General features: G+C 33.8%; 4 protein-coding genes across 6 annotated transcripts; 2 read left to right on the forward strand and 2 right to left on the reverse strand.

Moving 5' to 3' along the window:
- The first annotated feature begins 119 nt into the window (after positions 1-119).
- Positions 120-6,661, forward strand: LOC105670354 (sodium-dependent nutrient amino acid transporter 1-like). 2 transcript variants are annotated; one of them, XM_012363840.2, is made up of 9 exons: positions 120-485; positions 1,970-2,351; positions 2,525-2,789; positions 3,145-3,519; positions 3,762-3,951; positions 4,551-4,727; positions 4,941-5,040; positions 5,178-5,449; positions 5,719-6,661. In XM_012363840.2, the coding sequence occupies exons 1-9, from the start codon at positions 474-476 to the stop codon at positions 5,884-5,886; spliced, it is 1,941 nt and encodes a 646-aa protein (XP_012219263.2). In that variant the 5' UTR covers positions 120-473; the 3' UTR covers positions 5,887-6,661. The 2 variants fall into 2 exon arrangements, with proteins under 2 accessions (XP_012219263.2, XP_067207365.1); XM_067351264.1 differs by lacking the exon at positions 120-485 and adding an exon at positions 565-758.
- On the reverse strand, positions 6,391-12,261 carry LOC105670355 (sodium-dependent nutrient amino acid transporter 1-like). 2 transcript variants are annotated; one of them, XM_012363841.2, is made up of 10 exons: positions 11,914-12,261; positions 9,933-10,016; positions 9,571-9,847; positions 9,199-9,412; positions 8,177-8,548; positions 7,626-7,992; positions 7,273-7,372; positions 7,026-7,202; positions 6,656-6,750; positions 6,391-6,566 (listed from the first exon to the last, which is right to left on the reverse strand). In XM_012363841.2, exons 1-10 carry the CDS (start codon positions 11,926-11,928, stop codon positions 6,426-6,428), a joined length of 1,842 nt encoding a protein of 613 aa, XP_012219264.2. In that variant the 5' UTR covers positions 11,929-12,261; the 3' UTR covers positions 6,391-6,425. The 2 variants fall into 2 exon arrangements, with proteins under 2 accessions (XP_012219264.2, XP_067207366.1); XM_067351265.1 differs by lacking the exon at positions 9,199-9,412 and having other exon boundaries at positions 11,914-12,247.
- A 1,488-nt stretch (positions 12,262-13,749) lies between these two features.
- On the reverse strand, positions 13,750-18,507 carry LOC105670353 (sodium-dependent nutrient amino acid transporter 1-like). Its single transcript, XM_012363838.2, has 9 exons — positions 17,346-18,507; positions 17,141-17,260; positions 16,815-17,067; positions 16,415-16,634; positions 15,913-16,287; positions 15,419-15,785; positions 14,764-15,040; positions 14,387-14,481; positions 13,750-14,311 (listed from the first exon to the last, which is right to left on the reverse strand). Exons 1-9 carry the CDS (start codon positions 17,379-17,381, stop codon positions 14,174-14,176), a joined length of 1,881 nt encoding a protein of 626 aa, XP_012219261.1. The 5' UTR covers positions 17,382-18,507; the 3' UTR covers positions 13,750-14,173.
- Positions 18,508-18,930: 423 nt separating this feature from the next.
- On the forward strand, positions 18,931-22,985 carry LOC105670339 (uncharacterized). Its single transcript, XM_012363809.2, has 4 exons — positions 18,931-20,344; positions 20,573-20,781; positions 21,000-21,175; positions 21,506-22,985. The coding sequence occupies exons 1-4, from the start codon at positions 20,276-20,278 to the stop codon at positions 21,646-21,648; spliced, it is 597 nt and encodes a 198-aa protein (XP_012219232.1). The 5' UTR covers positions 18,931-20,275; the 3' UTR covers positions 21,649-22,985.
- Positions 22,986-22,990: the final 5 nt, after the last annotated feature.

The following is a 22,990-nucleotide window of genomic DNA, read 5'->3' on the forward strand; positions in this document are numbered from 1 at the left end:
AGGGGAGAGTTCTTTTCCCCTTCCTCCCATTGCTCAGTCTTTTTCCGTTAGATAGAATGTAACTTTATGCGCGTCTACCTGTCTCCCGTCTAGTTGCTTCTGGATAGTATAACGGCCCGCAGTTCGCATAATTACTTCTTTACGTGATGCATGATTCATCATCGCTCCTACCTAAGCTACCTAGACCACAATTTTCCTAAGCTCTCGATTGGCATGTCGCGTTTCCCGCTTGTGGCGCGCAGTATTCTGTCACCTGCCATCGTCGGGGATATATAGCGATGGTTATCGTTTTATCAATGTGCTACCGAGGAATTCGCGTGGGAGAAAACACCTCGACGGCTGGTCCGGTGATCAGTCCTCGTCGGTAGCATAGACGTACGAGGCATCCCTTCGGATCCTGGTGTTGACGATTGCATCTGGATCCCTGCGCTCAAGATTGTTTTTCGATTCAGCTATCGTGACTATCGTTCGCTATGTACGAGACAGTAAGTGAACGATTAATTGAAACATCAAACGATAAATTGTCCGCCGAGCGAACAATTGATTGCTCAATTGATCTGCTCAATCGAATGCCATGTGATTAATTAAAATGCGACGTGTTTGAATGGAATACGAGATATTGAGTGTAAAGTGTGCGATGCGTTACGATGTGCGGATGCAGTATTTAATCTTAGCGGTATAATTATCACCGACTGATTACAGTCGTCGCGCGAACGATAGTTATTCGCTCAGAGTGAATGTGAGATCGCACAGTCACGGTAAAATCTTGTTGACTTCTTTTATCCTGAATCTCTCCTTTGCTGCCGTCGAGTCACCTTTCGTTTCTTTCCTATCGTCACGTGTTCGCGACTCAGATGACGCGATAAGTGAAAGTTACCCTAAATATATGTATGCATCGCAGTCTTGCAGCATTGAGTCGATGTTGAAGGAAGCCGCGACACACCTGTACAATTTAAAAGCAACCTCAAAATGAGATAAAAAAACGCAATGCTAACAATCGTTAAGACAAGTGCAACGTATAATTCCGAGCTTTGATATTTGCCGAGTAATCCGCGAAGGATTTATGTTCAAGGATATAAGTGATAAACTCATTGTTCGATATCTTTCATATCCCACGTCAAGTTCTTCTCGCAAGAGTATTTCACAGAATGCTGTTGCAATCTTTATCGTGACCGAGATTAATCACTAGAAATCAGGAAGCCGAGAGATTTATTGGTCCTAGATTCTTCTTAACTGTTTCTTAAATATCAGACGCGACATTTAAATCGCGAATGTTTTAAAAAGTATTTTAATTATATCTTGTGCATATTTTTTTAATTCATATATTTTTTATATTTATGTTCAAAGAAATCAACGATTTAATAAGGAAAAAGTTGTTTAAGTAGGAGAATTTTATTTGCGTAAATTCATATTTATATCATATTACTGTGCATTAATTTCAATATATTTGAATTTTATTCTTTGCTGAAATTTTTTTAAATAAGCTCTAAAAACTAAACAAATGATAAAGACAAAAAATTTTAGCAAATAAAAGTTATATTTTATTTTAAATAACAATTTAAGAAAAAAAGTTGAATACGATAAAACTTTTTTTGCTCTTTATAAATAAATTTGTAAATTACTAATTGTAAGTAATAATCAGTTACAAACTCGTAAAAACCAGTTTTTAGATGACGAGTAACACGAAAAAAAAAGTAAAAGTAATTGACAAGATTAACAAGTTTCAAACGTAATGCATTTTAATAGATTTTTAATTTTAAGCTCTGTTTAATGCTAAATTATCTGCTATTAACAGATTTCGTGGAAAACGTAGAAGAAGATGTTTACAAATATATATTCCGTTACAACACAAGTTTGTTGATCCGATCTATAATGTGTTTGCAGTGTATATCATAACTAAGTTAAAAATTTTAATTTTCCCATATCTTGAAAGAGATATAAGTTAAAACAAAAGTATCTGTAATTGCAGAGAGACGAGAAGCAACAAGGCCTCGATAACGTCGCCTTTCAAATAGATGAGCCTCACATCGTGAAAAATGGCAAGCGAACGTATTATGTCAATGACTCAACGACCGACCTGGACATACAGGTGGTCGAATCGGGCAAGGAACGCGCGACGTGGAATAATAGTGTGGAATTCCTCATGTCTTGCATCGCCGTGTCTGTCGGTTTCGGTAATATCTGGCGATTCCCGTTTACGGCGTACGAGAACGGCGGCGGTGCCTTCCTCATTCCGTACGTGATTCTGCTCTTCCTGGTAGGAAAACCGTTCTACTTCTTGGAAATGATCATCGGACAGTTTTCCGGCAACTCGTCCGTCAAAGTTTGGAGCATGTCGCCTGGCTTCGTTGGTAATTTCTTGACAATCCTCAAAGTATTCAAATTAATATTACGAGAGATATATCGAAATATTAAAATTAATAAAATTTTTAATATAAATTTTTCTTTTTATTCCGCTAAATCGCGCGACGTACGACGGTCAACAGTGGTGACTTTAACGCATGTGTTTAACACTTTTCGACAGGGGTTGGATGGGCGCAGTTCTCCTCGACGGTAGCATTAGCGACCTACTATAGCTCGCTAATGGCATTGACGCTTTATTATTTAATCGCGTCCTTTTCTGCTCAATTGCCTTGGGCTACTTGTCTCAAGGAATGGGGCGACACATGCATCGATTCCAGTACCAAGAAAAACCACAATCTTAACGCGACTGAAGGAAACACCGACATTCTTGATAATTTTTTAAACAGCAACAGCAAGCTTCAAAGCTCGGCTGAGTTATATTTTACGTAAGTAGATAATTTTATTTTGTTTTTTGCATTTTGTGTATTTAAATATGTATTCATTTTATTTTTCGAATGATGAATCTCTAGGATGTTTTTTCAATTAAACACACTTTATATCGAAAATAATCTCAATCAGAAATTTGGAGACTTAATACAGATATGCAGATATGTAATAAAATTAGAAATTTATAATAAATAACAATCTTGATATTTTTGTTGAGAAAAAAGTGATAGTAAATTAATTGGGAAATTTTTCGTTAAAATCTGAGCTACACATTATGAAATATTCTGTACATCTCAGTATAACGATAGAAAGCATTTGTTCTTAATGTAAATAACAATAAAAACTGATTTGCAGACGAGTGGTTTTGCACGAAAAGGAAAACATCGACAACGGAATCGGATGGCCAGACTGGAAATTGACGCTTTGTCTTCTCGGCAGCTGGACGGCGGTTTGCATCGTGCTTTTTCAAGGTGTAAAGAGCTCTGGGAGATTCTCTTATTTCCTGGCCATTTTTCCGTACGTCGTGCTGATTGCGCTGCTGATCCGCGCAGTCACTCTGGACGGCGCGACCGATGGAATTCTCTATTTTATCACCCCGAAATGGTCGAAACTTCTGGAACCAACCGTCTGGTATGCCGCCGTGACACAGTGCTTCTTCTCGCTCTCGGTTTGCTTCGGTAGCATCATCACGTATTCCTCTCACAACGGTTTCAAGCACAACATCTACAGGTGAAAAAATAAATATAGTGGCGCGTGAAACTGCTCAAATGTTTTAAAAATTTATAAAATTTAATAATAAATTAAAAAAAAAAAGAAAGGAGAGGCAGGCATATACAAGCAAATATTCATAGTTTGTATATTAAATGCAAATAATTTTATAAATAACATAAACTATTTTCTAAAATAAGAAAACAATTAAATCATTTAAAAAAATTTAGAATAAAATCCTAAAAATTTATGTATAAATTTAGAGACGTAATGATAATCACTTCATTGGACACAATGACGAGTTTATTGGCCGGTTGCACTATATTCGGGATCCTTGGCAATCTGGCGTACGAGTTAGATGTGGAAGATATATCTAAAGTAGTCAGAGGCGGCGCTGGTCTGGCATTTATATCTTATCCTGATGCGATAGCAAAGTTCAGCTTTCTGCCGCAGGTATATGGTTTTATTATGTATATTATCTAGTCTCATAAATATGTGAAGAGCTCGTTTCCTAAACTGTGTCTTAAATTAGTATATTTCTAAAAAAAAAAAAATTATGCGAATTAATCAACTATCACAGCTTTATGATGCAAAATTTTTATTCAAAAAACGAGTATTTAAGATTGCTGTATTAAATGTGTCATATTTTATATTATATTTTAATATATACAAGTGTTAAAATCTATCAATAATGCATGTATGCTAATGAAATGGATATTAGCTAAACACTGAATTTTAATCATACAAAATATCGTATCGATAATATGATACGTCTGATCAAAATAAATAATGTCCATTTAAATTAAAACTTTTTTTGTAATGCTATTGCCGTAAAATTCTTATTAGAAATCATAATTCGTGTAGACATTTTTTATGACAAACCAGAATGGATAATTTGGAAATAAATTTTTCTATTAAAATCGTTACGCAAATATCTTCTCCTAAAAATGAAATACTAATTTAATTTTTTATTTTATTATTTATATTGCTTATATTATTAATTAACATGCCAAATATTTTTTAAAAAAATAAACTGATCAATTTTGTTATAGTTATTTGCTGCTCTGTTTTTTGTGATGATGTTCGTGCTTGGCGTCGGTAGTGCTGTGGGGATGACTACGGGAATCATCACTGTGATAAGCGAACAGTTTCCAAAGCTGAAAACTTGGCAAATCGTGGTTCCAGTGTGTTCTCTGGGATTTTTACTGGGCACAGTTTACGTAACACCGGTTAGTTTAAAGTTCGATAAAAGAGAATCAATTTTTAATAATATTATATATAAGTGTAAAAAATGATATATATTATTTTAATAATAATATAATTTTACACAATAAAATTATATGTATAATTTTACTTGAGTGATGAAATTATATAGATTAATAAAATTATTAACGATAAAAACAATAATAATTATATTATAATCAAAGAAATTTTCTTTACAGGGCGGTCAATTCATTTTGACCTTAGTGGATTATTATGGTGCTTCATTCGTCGTTTTCATCCTTGCGTCATTTGAAATGACCGGAGTAATATGGGTTTACGGTAAGAATTTTTTATTTGAAATTTAATTATAATAAAAATTATATTAAAATTAATATTGCGCGTTTAAATGTGGAAGCATCATAATTCATCTGTGTGTACAAATGTGATTAATGTTGCGATATTTGTTTTCGCGACAGGCTTAGAGAACTTTTTGGAAGACGTGGAATTTATGTTGGATCGAAAGTCGAGCGCCTACTGGAGAATATGTTGGTTCATAGTGACGCCGTTGTTATTGATAACGATCTTCATTTATACGGTGGCCACTCTGTCGCCTTTGACTTATGGTGGAATATCATTGCCATCATCTGCGCACGCTGCCGGATGGACGATACTCTGCATAGGTGTTCTCCAGATACCGTTGTGGATGTTCATTAAGGTGCTGAAGAATCGGCAGCTGCCGTTCACGCAGGTATGTTGATTGGCATAATAAAAAAATTAAATCTCTTTGCAGTTTAAATTTATTTTATATTGTCATTAAATATTTTGTTTTAGTTTTAATAGCAACGATATTGTTCAATGCATCGCAAACAATTTAGAGAAGTTTTATGCAAACTTATAATAACTTTATGAAAATAGTTTTTAATCGTAATTGTTCGTTATAATATGTTTGAATATGCAAAGAATTGTGAAAAACTATATCACAGTGAATGCTTAAATTATGTTATTACGCTGTTTAAGATGGTGAAGAAAGCCTTCGCACCCGCGAGCGGATTTGGTCCACGAGAAGTGCAGCAGCACAAAGATTGGAAGATCTTTAAAGAGGAGAGAGCGAGAGCTAGGGAGAAAAGAACGCAGCCATATTGGAAGCAAATACTTTATATTCTTCTCAATAAGGAACCAAAGTAGAGCACACGATTCTGTACAAACTCGGAAATGCTTTAGAATTCAAATTTTTGCAGTTATTTTTGCCATGGCAGGATCCATGGCAGAATCGCGAAAACGGATTATTCCGCGAAGTTCCTTAACTCCTTAATTGCGGGCAGCTTTCCGAAAAGCCTTATTCTTTTTATTATTTAACTTAGTCAAATAATATATGAAAAAAATAGTCCAGTTACCACAACTTTGTTTGTACTATTTTATATATTTTATATGAAATTTTATGAAATTGTCAAATTAAGAAAATAAAAAAAAAAATTAAAAAATATATATAATTTCCACGCGTAGTTACGCACTCGTATTTAGTTATATCGTAGTTAAGGAGTTAACAATTGAGTGCCTGAAGCTTAACTTTCATTAGCTATCTTGTAAATGCATTTTTGAGTGTAATGTTGCACTGTGTGCAACACGACACACGACAAAGAGCTGCCGATATTGTTAAGCGCATTGCCACCGAATAACATAAACGTAATATGATTTTAATATTTTTTAATAATAATTACATTATATCAATTTTTACCAAACAGGGCTGCTATAATCTTCGATTTTTTTATACACGCTCGGGATATCCTCTTTGATTGCTTGAAGTCTTTCCATTCCTTGTACTTTTGAGGATCTTTTGGGCCCCAATCGGCGCTCGGCTTAGTCGTCTAAAATTGAAGAGCGATAGATCAGTAATTTTAGATTTACGACGCACTATGTTAAAACTATATTTAAATAAAATTCAAATCTGAATTACATTCAAGCACGACTTGTCTCTATTTCGAACTCCAAGAATGAGCATGCCTAAAGGAAACGGAAGAATTCCTAACACCAAAATTATCCAGCCTGCAACTGCAAAAAATTAAAAAAACGTTTTATGTAATACAATATTATCTTATAAAATTATTATATCTTAATTATCATTACATTTCTAATTTTTATAATTTAATTTTAACAATTAAAATTAACTTTTTACTTTAATATACTTTAAGCTACTTTTGGTTTTTATATTAATTAACTTTAAACAATTAATTTCGTTTATTATGTTTGGATTGTATGACTATTTTCACAATTGTAAAAGCATAACTTGATAATTTTTGTTATTGTAAAAATTTGCAAAGTAATACCATATGCGGATGTTGGATAGTATTCATCGTTGTACGTAAGCGGCGTTATATCGATAAGGAAATAAATTAAAATGGTGAACAGAAATATAGGAGTCAAGTAACACCAACAAAATCTCCAATAAAAGAACGGCCGTCGTCCTACCATAAACTCGATGTCGTCCAGAAAATTGTCAACACCTGGAAAAATTATCAGTTTAATAATTTCACGGCAACTTTGTGAGAGTGAAATATATTATTTATTCATTACCGTATATCCAGGAAATGCCAATCACTTCGAAACAAGCTAGAAACACAATAATGAAAGTTCCACCAAAATAGTCCACCAGGTTGAGAATGTACTGACCACCCTATATTATGCGCGATAAAATATTACATATTAATACTTATTGTGAGTTTTATTGTTTTTTAAAGTAACTTTATTATTTTTTTATCTTAGTTATTTGTTATTTAATTTTATTATTTCTTTCAAAGAGCTTTGGTCTTAAGAAAATTCTTTTTTTTCAAAGAAAGACTATTAACTAATATTGTTTGCTTTATTAATCTCTATTATTTTGATTATTTTTTATTTTTTACAAAAAAACATAATTATGTCGAACTTACGGGCGTGCAGTATACAACGCCAACGGAAAACCCGAGGATCGAAAGAACACCAGCAATTTTCCATTGCTTGAGCTGCGGAAATTGGTCCTTGATAATGCTAATGATCACATTGCAAAAAGCAACGGTGGTCCCTATACCCAGTATGAACAGCATCAGAAAGAACAGGGCGGCGAAAAGCTGCGGCACCACTTGAAACCGCGCCAGAGCTTCCGGATAAGAGACGAAAGCTAGACCAGTTCCGGCACGAACAACGGTGCTAATATCGTCACTGCCAATTTCATGAGCGAGATTGCCCAGGATCCCGAAGATCGTCGTGCCCGCCATCAAGCTAGTGCAGAGATCCAAAGTCGTCACTATCGTACAGTCCCTGCAAAAACACAGGAATCTTGATTTCTGAATATTTCGTTTTATTTCAAAATAATCAAAACATATTTGATCAAGAATTTTCGATAACTTATTTGATAACATCTTTGTGATTTGCGCGCGCACGCGCGCGTTGTATTATTATTATTAAAAGGATAATGTCTGTATCCGGAAATCTGTACACTCACCTAGATACATTGTGATCGAAATTATTGTAAGACGAATACATGGTCACCGCGCCGAAGCACACGCCGAGGGAGAAAAACGATTGCGTGACGGCGGCGTACCAAACCGCCGGCTCCAGGATCTTGTGCCATACAGGATTGAAGAGGAAGATGATGCCGTCCACTGCGCCGTCCAATGTTACCGCTCTGATTAGAAGACTGATCATAATAACGTACGGGAAGATCGCTAGGAAATAGGCTGCTTTGCCGGTGCTCTTCACACCCTTACAGATTACCACGTAGACGAATATCCAGCTCACCAGCAACGCCAAGACCAACTGCCACGAAGGTAACCCGAGTCCATTCTCAATTCCCATTTCATTAAGGACAAATTTTCTAAACATATAAGCGGCTAGAAATGTTTAATTCCATTCATGTTCTAGTAATTAAAAATTTTTAACAATTTATTATTAGGTAAAATTTTATTTATACTGACTTTAGGATTTGTATGTATATTCTAATATAAAGAATAATTCAAGATTTGCAACATATTAATTTTGAGAGATTTTCTGATAAATCTGTAGTCACTTTTTCCTTAGCAACCATAAGCGATTGCAGAAAAAGAGCATTTGTAAATTTAGCTTCAGAACAGGTAAACAACAGCTCGTTGCACTTAGAATTCTAATTTAAAACTTAGTTATAAAGATACAAGACTTGAAACTTCATGATGTTGAAGAACATTCTATAGAATTATACAGATAACGAGCTCAATGGATGAAAGATAACGCTCAAAATGCAATTTAATGTACGTTATTATCATGTCGTATGCGCTGAGAGATACGAACAGATTTCGATCGAGATTCCACGTCAGGCAATAAATTCCAACAATAACTAGATATACCAGTGAGAGCGGCTTCCGACATAATTTATAACATGCAACACACAGCACGTGTGCAAACACGAGTATAATGATAAATGGCAGGTGTAAATAGACGTAAAGGATATCCTAAAAACGTTCCGATTGCATTGTACAAAAATTAATGTACCTAAAATACCAATCTGCGGAACTTCTGCTTCCGTTTTTCACATGCCCGCCGGCCGACGAGCTGGAGAAACACGCGTCACCCCATTCTTCCCAACAATGAGCCCATGGAAGTTCCGACTGACAACTCGCGACCAGATAATAAAGCGTCAGGGCCATTAGGGCGCAATAATAAGTGATCACGGAAAACACTGACACCGCCACGCCGTAACCGATACCTGATATCAAAATCCACTTTTATAAATCTGGGTATTCGTATATTTTATATGTCATTTAGATTTTTAATTATTCAGACACAATTACTTAACTTTAGTAACACGATTTAATAATTTTTTTATAGGAGAAAATAATGCAGAAGATTTCAGAGTGCAAGTACCTTGGAACGCAGGTGACACGGACCAGATCTGGACGCAGGATCTGCTGGTGAATTGTCCGAGGATCATCTCCATATAATAAAAGGGCTTGCCGATGATGAACAGCACCACTACGTAGGGGATGAGAAAAGCACCACCTCCGTTCTGGTAAGCCGTATACGGAAATCGCCAGACGTTCCCGAGACCGACAGAGAACGCCACGCAGGACATGAGAAATTCTATCCCACTCCCCCATTGTGCTCTCTCCTTTTCTTCATTCTCCTTGATCGACACCGAAATCTGCAAAGAAAATTTTATTATATTTCGAAAACTTTTGATAACAAAATTTTAATCTGCATTATTTACCATTTCTTGTTAAACTTACTCTATTTTCGACTTCGTTTCCGTTAGCCGACACAACGGACAACTTGAATGTACCGGATGTTTCGCTCTTATTAATGACGTGATTCTACAAAATCAATTGTTTGTTATTTCAATGACTTTTTCTATGGTGCAAAAGATAACACCGGCCGTAACACATGAATCATTTACGCTTTTTGATCACGTTGCATGTAATCAGATTATTCTTATAAATTGTTTAGGAGACTATTATTTACGTAAAGGCTATACGACACCATTGCGGAATGATACATTGGTTATCCGGGTGGTTTAACATGTCATCATTATTTCATGCGTCACATGGACTTCTATTAAACTTGTTTTGCAACATATGCTGTCAATTATACATTTGCAGTCAGTTGATTTTACGTAGAATAAAAGGAAATATACAAAAAAATATACTGTAATGCCTTGACGTTATTGCATTCATTTTTGCGTAATGCGGAAAGTTAACATTAATCAATTAATTGCATTTTGTAATACTTATTTAACAAATTAATTTTTAAATTAAAATTTATTAAATACAAATAAAATTTTAAATTTCGCAAAATTTTATGAATATTGTATCGAAACATTGTTCCAAATATTGTTCCAGATTTTTAAAGTAATTTGAAATCGACTTTTTTAATGAAAAAGAGATCATTATTTTTTGCGACTTCAATCTTTAACACCTCAATTTTTTCAACTAATTGTAAACTATAAATTTAAACTCTCAGAGTAAAGTTTAGTTAAAATCAATTAAAAAGTATAATTTGTTATTTATTTGCATTCTTACAATTTAAAATTTTCCACAAATAAAAATGTATTGTTATAAACATATTTCTATAATTACAAAAAATATCGACTATAAATTATTTCAGCAATCGGCTTTTCAAAGATTTTCCGCCGCATATGTGTATAATGCTTGAATATTCTATATAACATTGCGCACTTACGATTTTATAGTTATTAACAAATATAAAATATGTTTGAAATGTTTTTTTCAATAAACACATTTCTATCTTATCATAAAACTAGTTAAAAACACTTATGATAATATGCTTTTTACAATAAGTTAATCGCTCCACGACAATAATAAAGAAACAGTAATCTTAGGATTGTCTCACAATCAGACTACACGACTTAATATTTTATGATGTTTTGAAATGTCGAATGTTAATAGAATATCCTATCTTTAATGGAAAAGTTTTTAATTTTTAAATTTTTGAGATAATTTAAATCAATTTTTTCAGTAAAAAATGATCGAGAAATATTAATGTTTTTTATGATATCTTATCTTTATAATAAAATCTTAAATTTAAATTTTATAAAAACAAAATTACTAATTTAAATAAATTTACTTGAAATTAATTAAAAAATATAGTTTTATTATTCACTTTTATTTTGAAAACTAATTAATAAAAAGGCACTTATCTTCACTGCGAATTACTTAAAATTTTTGCTTGAATATTTGGCATACTAATAAATTTAAATTTTTGTAGAAAAAAATTTATTATAAATTAAGTTTAAAATTAAAAAAAAATTTTACTTTGTGCATATAAGCAATAGGTATTCTTAAAATAAACGAATACGCTTGTGTATACAATTTCTGACATATTTTGGCCAAATAATCATTAATGACTATTTAATAAAATGACGGTGACGGCATACGCGTCCAAACAACAGACACGTATCTAAGCAAACATATACATTTATCTGCGTAAATAGGATCGTGCCAAATCGTCGAATAATGAGTTATATGCAAACAGTAATTATTCATATAATTTGGTTAGTTTAATAACAGTAATAATTCGGTTGTAAAGAGCTTTAGATTTCTCAGTCTCGATATTACAAGCGCATATTTGATGAGATATTATTCTGAATACGTAATTTTCAAAGCCATCTGTATATTTAAAAAAAATTTTCCCCACACTTTTTCCTTTTATTTGCACCATTATAATAATATGCAATATATGTGGATGGCGAACCTTCGTATGGTCCATGCTGACTCGTTCGAGACGTGCGATTGATTATTATTCGCATGCAATATTGTCCACTGTTTGGTTTCTTTTTTTCGAGAATTCCTTACGCGAGTTCTTAGCCAGTCGACGGACTTTGATAGACTGCTTAAAGAATTCGCGCGACGTGTTCGCGTACATAGAGATCACGCGCAATCCTTTTCTTCAGATTAAATTGCGCGCGAGTATTCACGGTAATCAAGATCCGACTCAATCCGACTTTAACGTTTTCCCACTCCCCACCTTTTTATCATATCTTGCACTGTTTGTTTTGCACAAATCTTTAGTCATGCAATATATGTTATAATAGTAGATTATACAACGAGAAAAATCTTTTCGTTTTTTCTTTCACTTCGGCGAGGAAATATCCAGACAACACGCATGTCTTAAAGACATCTGAAAGATGGTCAAAAGACGTCATTTTTTTTTCAGATGTCTTTTAGACGTCTTTTGAATATCTTTAAGACATGCATGTTGTCTGGGAATATATTGCTTTGTGTAACTTCACAAGCGAAAAATATTTCTCGCTATGTTTTTACTTCAGTCGCAAAAAAGAGTATTGAGTGGTCGGCTCGATAATTGGGATTTCCTTAAGATAAATAGAAAAAAAAATTACAATCAAATCTCGGTTTTTCAGCATAAAGTCGGAAACTCCTTGCAAAATTTGCGGTAAATCGCGGAAAAAGTGGAACGGAAGCGGTGGAACAGATGATGTCATTGACAGATTCTTGCAGAGATAATAAAAAGAGGAATTTTTTTCGCTGTCGTTAACGTTACACTGTATCGCATGTTGAATCGTGGTATGTTTAAAGATTCGCACCTGTTAAGGTTTATCTGAAGTGAGTAATGTGAATGATATTTAATAACAAGGTGAATTGAGTGCGATTAGTTCCTGCGACTATCATCATCTTTATAGTGTTAGCTATTGATTCAGCTCAATCTCTGAATTGAAATTGAAGTGATTATCGTCGACATTGTTGCAGAAGATTGAGAATGTTTAGAAGCCTAATGTCATGTAGTTAATAGTAAATTATAGTATCGCGTCACTCGTTCCTTTAACTCATACAAGTATAATTCTATAAATATAGATAAGGTATTCGACTAATAAAATAGCCCTTTATTAAGAATAAATTTGCGAGTTTTCAGTTCGATGAATATTAATTTGATCGATTATTGCAAGAGCGACGCATTCTATCGTACAACTTAACTGTATAATAATTTTCTTCATCCTAAGTATAAAGAAATAAGGAAAGCTTATCGAGATTGCCAATAAATCTCAATTATCAGGCGAGCACGCGAGGAATGTTGCGGAAAGAAATAAGAAAACAATCGTGTAGATTTCTATAATGACATGTTTCGCTTAATTAGTTCCTGATGTCCACGTAATAATAAATAAGTCGACACAATTCCGTACGGAGGAATTGAATCAAGGAACAAATTATGTTGAGATATGTTAACCTGTACAGATCTTATGTAATGTGATCGATGTCTCGTAATTACATCCGTGCATAATTAAAACGACAACTTTTGTGCGACGCACTCGTGTCCGATCGCGTATCGGGAGCATAAAGCGTGCGATATGATTCATGGCGTAAGTTAGAGTAAAAAATCGTACTAGTCATTGTATAGGTATGTGTAAATCGTGAACAGCGTATTGTACATTTTTTTATACTGCTGTTTTAATTTTCTGCAAAGATACTTAAAAAAATCTCGCCTCGAAAATCGCCGGATAATATGATTTTATTACACAAAATATAATTCATTTTACAAAGGTAAAAAAAAATACGCCATAAAAAAGTATCCAAATTTATATCAATAAAGATTTTATTTCAAAAATAAATGTGAAATGCAATTAGCTAAGTACTTGCACGTATGTTATAAACTTTATAATAAACACTATACGATTTAGGGTTGTAATACAATAATACAGAATTAAAAGATCTCTCAACTTTTCTCTCTAGCGCATATTTTTTTACCTTTGTAAGATCTTTTTTATGTACTTGGTACTTTTTTATGTACTTGGTGTCATGACGCTACTGCGTCGCTTGATAAATAACAATATATTTATGTAACAAAATATAACATATTGTGTAATATATACATATGTGCAGAACTATGTGTGAAACAAACAATTTTTTTTCTGTTACATTTTACACTAGCTAATGGATAATTAAATCAAAGTACACAGTTAATTAAGAGAAGAAGATGGAACACAAATAAATAAAATTGTTTATTTAAAAATCGTCTTCATCAAACCGGTTTGAGCACCGAATCTCTTCTCCGCCACATACTCCTCCCATTGTTTGCGTATCTTTGGATTATTAGGTCCCCATTTACCTTCCACAGGTCGAAATGCCATTTTGACGGACTAAAGTGTGTTAAGGAAAAGACTTATATTCTGTGAAATCCGATTAATGTTATTATATACTTTAAGATACCTTACCTCCGTAAAGGACGATATTTTATTTGTGACTATTTTCTGCCCGATAGACCATAATATAGGGGATACTCCTAGAGCCAGCACAAACCATCCAATTCCTGAAAATAGAAAGGCAAAAATTTTGCGTATGTTGGCATTATAATTTTGTGGCCTATTCTATGTACAAAATTCTACACGGAGAAAACTTTATATCAAAAATTACTATGTACGGCAATAACCGTGGACTATAAAGCCGCGGACTGAAAATTTTTATTATGTTTCACATGTGAAAAACACAGTGAAAATTTTTATAATTCCTTCATGGTCCGCGGCTACTACCGTACATAGTAATTTTGGATATAAAATTTTCTCCGTGTATATATGGAAAAGATTTCACTGACCATAAGCGTAATCGGGAAATCGGATGCCATAGTACAGAGGAGACTCGTACGTAACGCACGTATAAATTAGTATGACAATCATGAGTAGAGGCGTGATCAGAAACCAGCACAATCGCCAGTAGATACCCAGTCTGCTACCTAGCATGAATTCCATGTCGTCAAGGAAATTCAATAAACCGTACACCCAAAAAATGGTTATCATCTCGAGAACGCCGACGATTATCGCTACAAAGGTACCTCCATAATAATCAACCAACGTTATAAACCATTGGCCGCCCTGTAATCAATTTATTTATTTTTAATGTTAAACTAACGTAAACATTACCAATAATTCTTAGAACATTTTATCTAAGATATCTTTATCTGATTTTCAGTATTTTTAAAATCTTTATCTGATTGTTGGAAGAGGTATGTAAGAATATTTTTTATATTATAATTTCAGAAGCAACAAACATCGATTAGTATAATAATTGTGTTCTTTTTTTACACAATTTTTTTATAATTAAAATAAATGCACATCATCTCTGATATTTTATTCAATATTATATAGGTAAAGTTAATATTAATAATATCTGGCAAGATATTTATAAATAATAGTCGTCAAAATAATATCTTTGTACTAGAAGGCAAGTTTAAGCGAACCATTTAAACGTACCGGAGTTATGTAGACAAGACTGATGACGAAGCCGAAGCAGGTGACGCAAAGTGCCAGCATCCACAGCTTCAACTGCGGCAGGTGATCGCGAAAAACGTTGAATATCGCACCGCACAACGCGACGGAGCTTCCGGTGCCGAGAACGAATAGCATGATGAAGAACAACACGGCAAATAGCTGCGGCACGAAGGTGAAGCGCGATAACGCGTCCGGATACGAGATGAAGGCGAGACCGGTGCCACCGCGCACCACCTTGGCGATGTCTTCTTCATTTAATTCGTGGGCCAGATTACCGAGGATACCAAAGATCGTGCAGCCGGCCATTAGGCTGGTGAACGTGTCTAGCGTGGTGACTATCATCACATCTCTAAAGCAATAGAAAAAGAAGATAGTGTTCTACTTATACAACTTTTTTTCTATAATATAATAGATTTTTAATTCTCAAATTCTGACATTCGAAAAATAATTTTAAGGTTTATCAAGGTTTGTCCCACCTGTCCACTCTGTGTTCAAAATTATTGTAGGATGAATAACTGATGATCGGGCCAAAGCAAACTGATAGCGAGAAGAAGCACTGCGTGATAGCGGCGTACCAGACGGTGGGCTTCCACAGAGCTTCCCAATTCGGCGTGATAAAGTAAAGGATGCCGTTGACAGCACCGTCGAGAGTGACGGCTCGAATCAGCAAGGCTATCATTACGACGTAAGGGAACAATGCGAGGAAATAGGCAGCCTTGCCTGTGCTCTTCACGCCGCGAAATAATATTGCGAAGACGCTGCCCCAGCTGAAAAATAGGCATATCGATAGTTGCCAGGATGGCGCGCCGATACCGCTTTCGATTGAATCGTATTCCTGCAACACCACCTTCCTGAAAGTCACGCAAGAAGGGTCACGTTAATCTTTAAGAACATCAGAAGAAACTCATTGATATGGACAAAAAAGATTAAAAAGACTAAGATTTTTAGTAAACAATTTTTGAATATTGTTTTTCGAACCTGAAGTACAGCTCGGCGGAACTTCGAATGGGTACAGTACTATTCTGTTTAGTGTAATTTGACTTTATGTCGATGCAGTAATCCTGCCATTCCGGTTGACAGATCGACCACGGTAATTCGGCCTGGAAACTCGCCACCAAGTAATATAGGGTTAATGCCATCAGGGCGCTGTAGTACGAGACGACGCAGAACGCGGCGAAAATCTGCGCGTATCCTAATCCTGAAATCGAGTCTCATAAAAGCGCCGTACGATCTCGATATACAAGAAATAAGACTGAGAGAATAATTTCTACTTGAAGAATTTGCGAAAAAATCTATTGCAAAATAGTCTGTATACAAGATAAATGTTATTGAAAAAAATATCTTTTTTATTTCTCTTGAATGAAATGAATCGTCTCACCCTTCATGGCCGGCGCCATGTACCACGCTTTTCCACATGATTTGCTGGTAAACTGCCCCAGAAGTCCCTCGAGAAGATAAAACGGTTTTCCGACAAGGAGCAGGACTATGATGTAGGGTATTAGAAAGGCGCCACCGCCATTCTCGTACGCGGTGAACGGAAACCTCCACACGTTCCCCAATCCGACGGAAGTGGCTATACAAGCCATCAAAAATTCTAGTCTACCTCCCCATTCCGCTTTCTCAACGCCCGCCTGATAATCGAAAATTCATTATTTATTATTGCAATATTACTTTTGTTTATTAATCTAATACGATAATACGTACTTCCGGTTCCTGCTGTTTTTCAGAATGTGTCGTCGTGTTGTAATCAGGTGGAATATTCTCGTGAGAGTCGAAAGGCAAACCGTCCAACTGGAAGGCCTCGTTAATATATCCGCTTTGTTTCTGAAAAGCGATTTGCGATGTTCGAATAAATTTAATAAAAAAAACCGCGATACCAAAATCTTATTTTAATTCAAGAGAATCTTACATAAACGCCACTTTCGATTTTTTCCATCTTTGTCATTATATTGCACACAAAAAATAAAAGCCGGTCTTTAACAAATATTCGCAAATCCGAAGTGTTAACGCTTATTGTCGAGCGTGAAAAACTCTACCAGAGTTTTCCGCAGATAATTCTGAAGAAGATTCTCGCGGTAATCTTCTTGAGAGAAAATAATCTTTATCCTATCTTCATTCAACAATATTTTATGATAAGATATCGACGATTAAAACTAACAATTTCACGATAAACTACTTGAGAAATTGAGATCACGATTTTTTAATTACACTATTGTTTACACGATATCTTCTTTAAGATTTTACAAACCATGCATATAATGTATATTTTATATTCCACCATTAGTTTAAATTAACACTAATTTTGTTTTAAGTCAAAAACACGCATTCGCGATTTCTAATTCGGCGCACTAATTTCAGAATATTATTAACTGGCGTTTTATGAATTTCCAAGAAAACAGTTCAGTGGTCCACGAAATGCAATCAAAAGATAAAAATTCTGTCTCTTGGCGAATCCATCCGGAAGCGTCCGCGAGATTGGTAACTTCGCACACGAGGACGCTGTCGCGTCTGCGAATACCCGGACTGACGAGAGATAAAGACACCTGGATTCCGCTCCTTGCATCCGCGCGCGACTTCGAGGTCGCAACGTGAGATCTGTCCCACTCGTTGGTCGTAGATTGGTCAACAAATCCCGCGAAGCTGGATAGAGTTATATCCTTCTCCAATTAGACACCAGTTCTCCGTGTATGTTACTTTACACGCTATGTCACGTGAAACAGCAGCTTTCATCTTCTCCTTCGTGAAGCAATGAGCGCAGCTATGAGCTAGCAGTTTAACATACAATAAACTGTATCTCTTAGATTAACGACCTTATTTTTTGATCTATTTATAATGTAAATGCGTTAGTACACTTGTGTGCAAAAATTATATTAAGATTATTAAAATTTTTACTTGAAATACTTTCTACATCTTTCTCTTTTCTCTTTCACATATTATTGCCCTTTTTATATGTTATTTTGTTATCTTAATATTTATAATATCTTTTACATTTGTTTTGTAAGAAAATACATTTAAAATAAATGAATTAAAGGAAATAAGAAATATAAAGATTGTGATAATAACTGAAAATTAGCACTTAGTCGTTAGCTATGCGGAAGTAGGAGCTCAATCAATATAATTTCAAAGTGGTTTATCATGATTTTTTTTTAAATTTTTAGTTTTAATTATTATTCTCATAATTAATAATTTTCAAAGAATATGAAAGCAGGCTTGATATCGTAAAAGTTATTTGCAATTGAATTATCTCGGTCAGCTTAACGCGCCGTATAAAGTACGGAGAACTCGCATTTATATTTATTTTCCAATAAATATTGATATTAAATGCTAAAGTAGTACTTCAGGTACTGGAATTGTTTTATCTCAAAAAAAAAAAAAAAAAAAAAAACGAGACTAGGTCAGCATCGTAAAGTTATAAAAATTGTAAGTTATGATGCAACGATGAAATTGCCGGATTACTTTTGCAAATCTCGATCTGACAAACAGAAAAAGAATTAAAGGAGACACGTGTCTGTCAGATGGCATATTGTGCGCCGAGTAATCAATGTTTCCGATGTTTACATTATGCGGATTTGTTGAAGTTAGACTTTTACGACATTTGATGCTTTTGTTACCCCCCTGTTGAGTATTTTTATTTGACGTCTTTAATTATCTTCTTAGAAGTTCTTGAAAGTTACCCGAAAAAAATTTTCCATTACTGGACACAATAGTACAACACGTAGTGACGTTTATAAAAATTTGCGAAACGTAGATAATACAATGAGCTCATCTGCGAGATGCAGTTCTCATTAGACGCAAATTATCTGTCGTGTAAATCTGATACGTAAATTGATTTATCGATTAGCAAGGCGTAGCTCTGCTAATAAATACGCAAGCACTTACTATGTAAGTATAATATTAAATAAATATTAATATTTATGCATTACTGCATCATGATATAACTAGCACAAGGCAATGCAATAAGGCACACATTAAATTGTGACGTTAAAAACGAGAAATCACGCCAATTTTTTCCTTGCACTGTACATTGAAATATAAAATTGTTTTTTTTGCGCATGTCACTATTCACGTTCGATAGTACAGATTGATAAAATACCAAAAAATTTTTTTGTTTTCGCAGATTGATAAATATGTAAATCTTAATCAACTATATTATAACGCTGGATTTTCGTAACAAAAGAAGAAAAAAAAAAAAAAAAATTAGTTTAGTGATTGCAAAATAAGAAAGGATGTTAAAATTAATCAATAATGCATAGTTTTGTGTGATAATTTATTCCAGTCCACTCGCTATCGCGCGATTGTCGGTTGTATAATATGTGTATCAACTAGCATAAAATGCGCGACTCTTATATGTCATATCTTGTAATACTGACCAAGGTCCGCTTTTACGTAGTGCACGATAATAACGGTATCCACCCGCAGAATATGCGCGAGAATGAAAAAAACCGAATTGCGTCTTATTCTGGTCAGTGTTACATGAGAAACGCAAATGCATACGAATACATTTATGTTAATTATTTTTTTAATAATTTTAATAAATTAATTTTAATAAAAATGTAGAGAAGTTACATCTTAGAAATGCTGTCTTCTGTCACTTCGAAATTTAGTTTGCATTATATCTTTACCACATTTCTCTTAATTCTTCAATTTGTTTTTTTAATGTCAAGAATGTAGTTTTGAACAAAAATGACTGTCATTTCGATCCGCGATGTCTTTGTCTAATTTTGCAGTTAACAGATCGAGTAATCTTTTTTGGCGAGAAATGACACAAACCGGAAATCGTATATATTTTTGAAAAACGCCGTTTAAATCAACTTCAAGACAATCATTGAACGATCGACGATGGACAATCTGAGCGACGCATATTATCTCATCCAACTGATTGCTCGACAAATTTTGATATTTTTACGAGTATGTTTTTTTCAAATTTAACCTGCTTGCATTTAAAAGTAATTGACAGTATTAGAGAGATAAAATATTCTTATCGCATTGCTATTTATGTCAATATGTTGTACACATTTTGTTGCTACGCAACTGATAAGAATCAGATTGTCGGCGAGTTATGCGAGGGTTTTTATCTCTCGTTACATATATTAATATGCCCAGTCTATCTTTGCAATTTGATCTACTCAATTTCAGGACTTTATCTTCCGTGAGTTTACGTGGTTCGCGCCGATGGAAGATTTCGATAACGCGAATTCGCAGATACGAGGCGCTCCATCACAGGATGCAGCTGCCGACTTTTTTGTATTTTTCACCGTTTGCGGACTCCTCTTCGCATTCATGATTCTGTCTGCAAATTCCCCCAAAAATGAAGTGTCGAATTACGATACGAGCAACATTGAGGCGTAAGTTCTCGTTTTAAAAAAAAAATCATAAAGAAAGAAATTTCATTAATTCATTAATTAAAATTAAATTTTTAAATTAAATTGATTACTTCATATTAAAACATTTTTAATTAAATAATTTTAAATTGAATAATAAAGTTGAATTATATTATTTTGAGCAATAATTATGATATATAATAGATGTACAGATTTAATTGAAATATTTTTGCGATTGACAGGATTTCCATGGCTTTCAAGGAAGATTTGTCGTCCTATTGGTATTCGAGATCTGTAAGCTCAGATTTAATAAATTGCCATCATGCTTGCGGTGATTCGATAAGTCTACCATGCAACATTATCCCCAAAATGCAGAGTATTTTGCGTCCAACTATCGCGAAAAGCAGGATGTCATCGCGTAAGAATTTCTTTTTTAAAAAACAAATTAATACATTTTTTTATATGGCACATAATAAAAAGAAACAGCTACAAATACAAGATCTCTTTTTATATAACTTATTTTTAAATCGCTACAACAAACTACACATTTTTTTCTGATTCTTCTATTTTATTCTAGAACTTGTAAAATTTTAAAAATATTATTTTTTTAATTTCATACATTGATACAAATTTTAATTTCCACATTTTGTTACATGAATCCAGATATGAGATACGTTCTAGCAAAAAAAAAACTGTCGAAATAATTTAACAAAATATTTTGCAAAATAAAATTTTTTTCTGTTTTCAGGATCAAAAAATTTGAATTACAGCGTGCGGCCCGGCTACTCTCACCAGACGCAAACTGGTCGTCGTGCTTCTCAAACAACATCCAGGGAATGGTTGATAAGACGTACCAGGAGCGGTCATGTTTATGGAAAGTATCCGATATAAAAAAGAGGAGAGAAGAGAAGTGTTAATCGCATTAACGCAACAAAACGAAAAGAGCTGCGCGTAATTTAAGACAATTTGTCATTTAATTTAAGATGAGAAATATTATCCTTGCCTGAGAAATATCGCGATTATATAATAATTATAATCGTTTTTTGATGATTATAGCTATTTTCCTTGTTGCTATTTATAATGTTTTTTAATGGTGCGATGTGCACTATGATTGCGCTTCTTTGGAGAAGCTTTTTTATCATTTTTTTATCAATCTTTGTGTGTCACGTGTATATCATTGGATGCAATGTCTGCATGCGAGATTATACGCGTGTTTGTAATCGACTTATAACAAATGTTAATAAACGCTTTATTATAACCAACTAAGTTCTTACTGATTGGTTCTACATCTCGTTAATGGCGATTAACCCTTAAGGAGTGTGCGTTATCGGTAGATAACGACACGTGTGCAATCACATAATAATTTATTACACTTGTCTGCATTGCATGTCATAAAGTGGAAGCCGGCTTTATCTCCGTGGACAGTGTCTTATAGGATTATGTGGATTATACGCAAAGATTGAGTCCGATGAAGCGATCGATACGACGTCGGCGTTTATGATAAAAGAATGCGGCAAAAAAGTTTTGTTAATTAAAACTTTTAAATAGTTAGTTTAGCACGAGAAATATTTAAGCCTCGTCCCTTCAAAAATGATTAAATACAAGCTTATGATTTTTTCTACTAAATAGGAAATTATTCTTTTCTACTTAAAAATAAATTCAAAAATAAATTCAAAAATAAATTTATTAAACTTACACAGTACTTTTTGTAGCAAAATTAATTAATTAATAAATAATTAATAAGACAAAAAAATTTTTAAATAATGCAGTATTGCTATAAATTAAAACAATTAAAAAGAAAATAAGAAAATAAGCAAAATAGCAAGTGTAAATCCTACATTGTAGTATTGCGTAAGTAGAATATTGCTTCGAGAGATATAATCATTAACTTCACAATAATTGCAATTGCTTGAATTCGATAAACATGTAATTATACATTATACCATTCAACGCTTGTTCTATTCTACGCATTTCGTTAAATTATCCCGCAAAGTCGGGGATTTCTATTAATTAACATACATGAAACAGAATATTGTTCGGAAATGAGTAGGAAATTACCCGCTGCATCAAGGCGGTTATAAATATCCTGGTAAAGTCACATGATTATGGCAATGTATAGTGATTAAAGCACGTTACACATAACTATAAATAAAATAAGAGGAAATTTAACTTCGCGCATTGTCATATTTTTTAGTCGTTTGCATTATCTAATTTGAATTATCAAATTTATTTA

The sequence above is a fragment of the Linepithema humile genome, chromosome 3 (genome assembly GCF_040581485.1).
Source record: "Linepithema humile isolate Giens D197 chromosome 3, Lhum_UNIL_v1.0, whole genome shotgun sequence".
Classification (NCBI taxonomy): Eukaryota; Metazoa; Arthropoda; class Insecta; order Hymenoptera; family Formicidae; genus Linepithema; species Linepithema humile.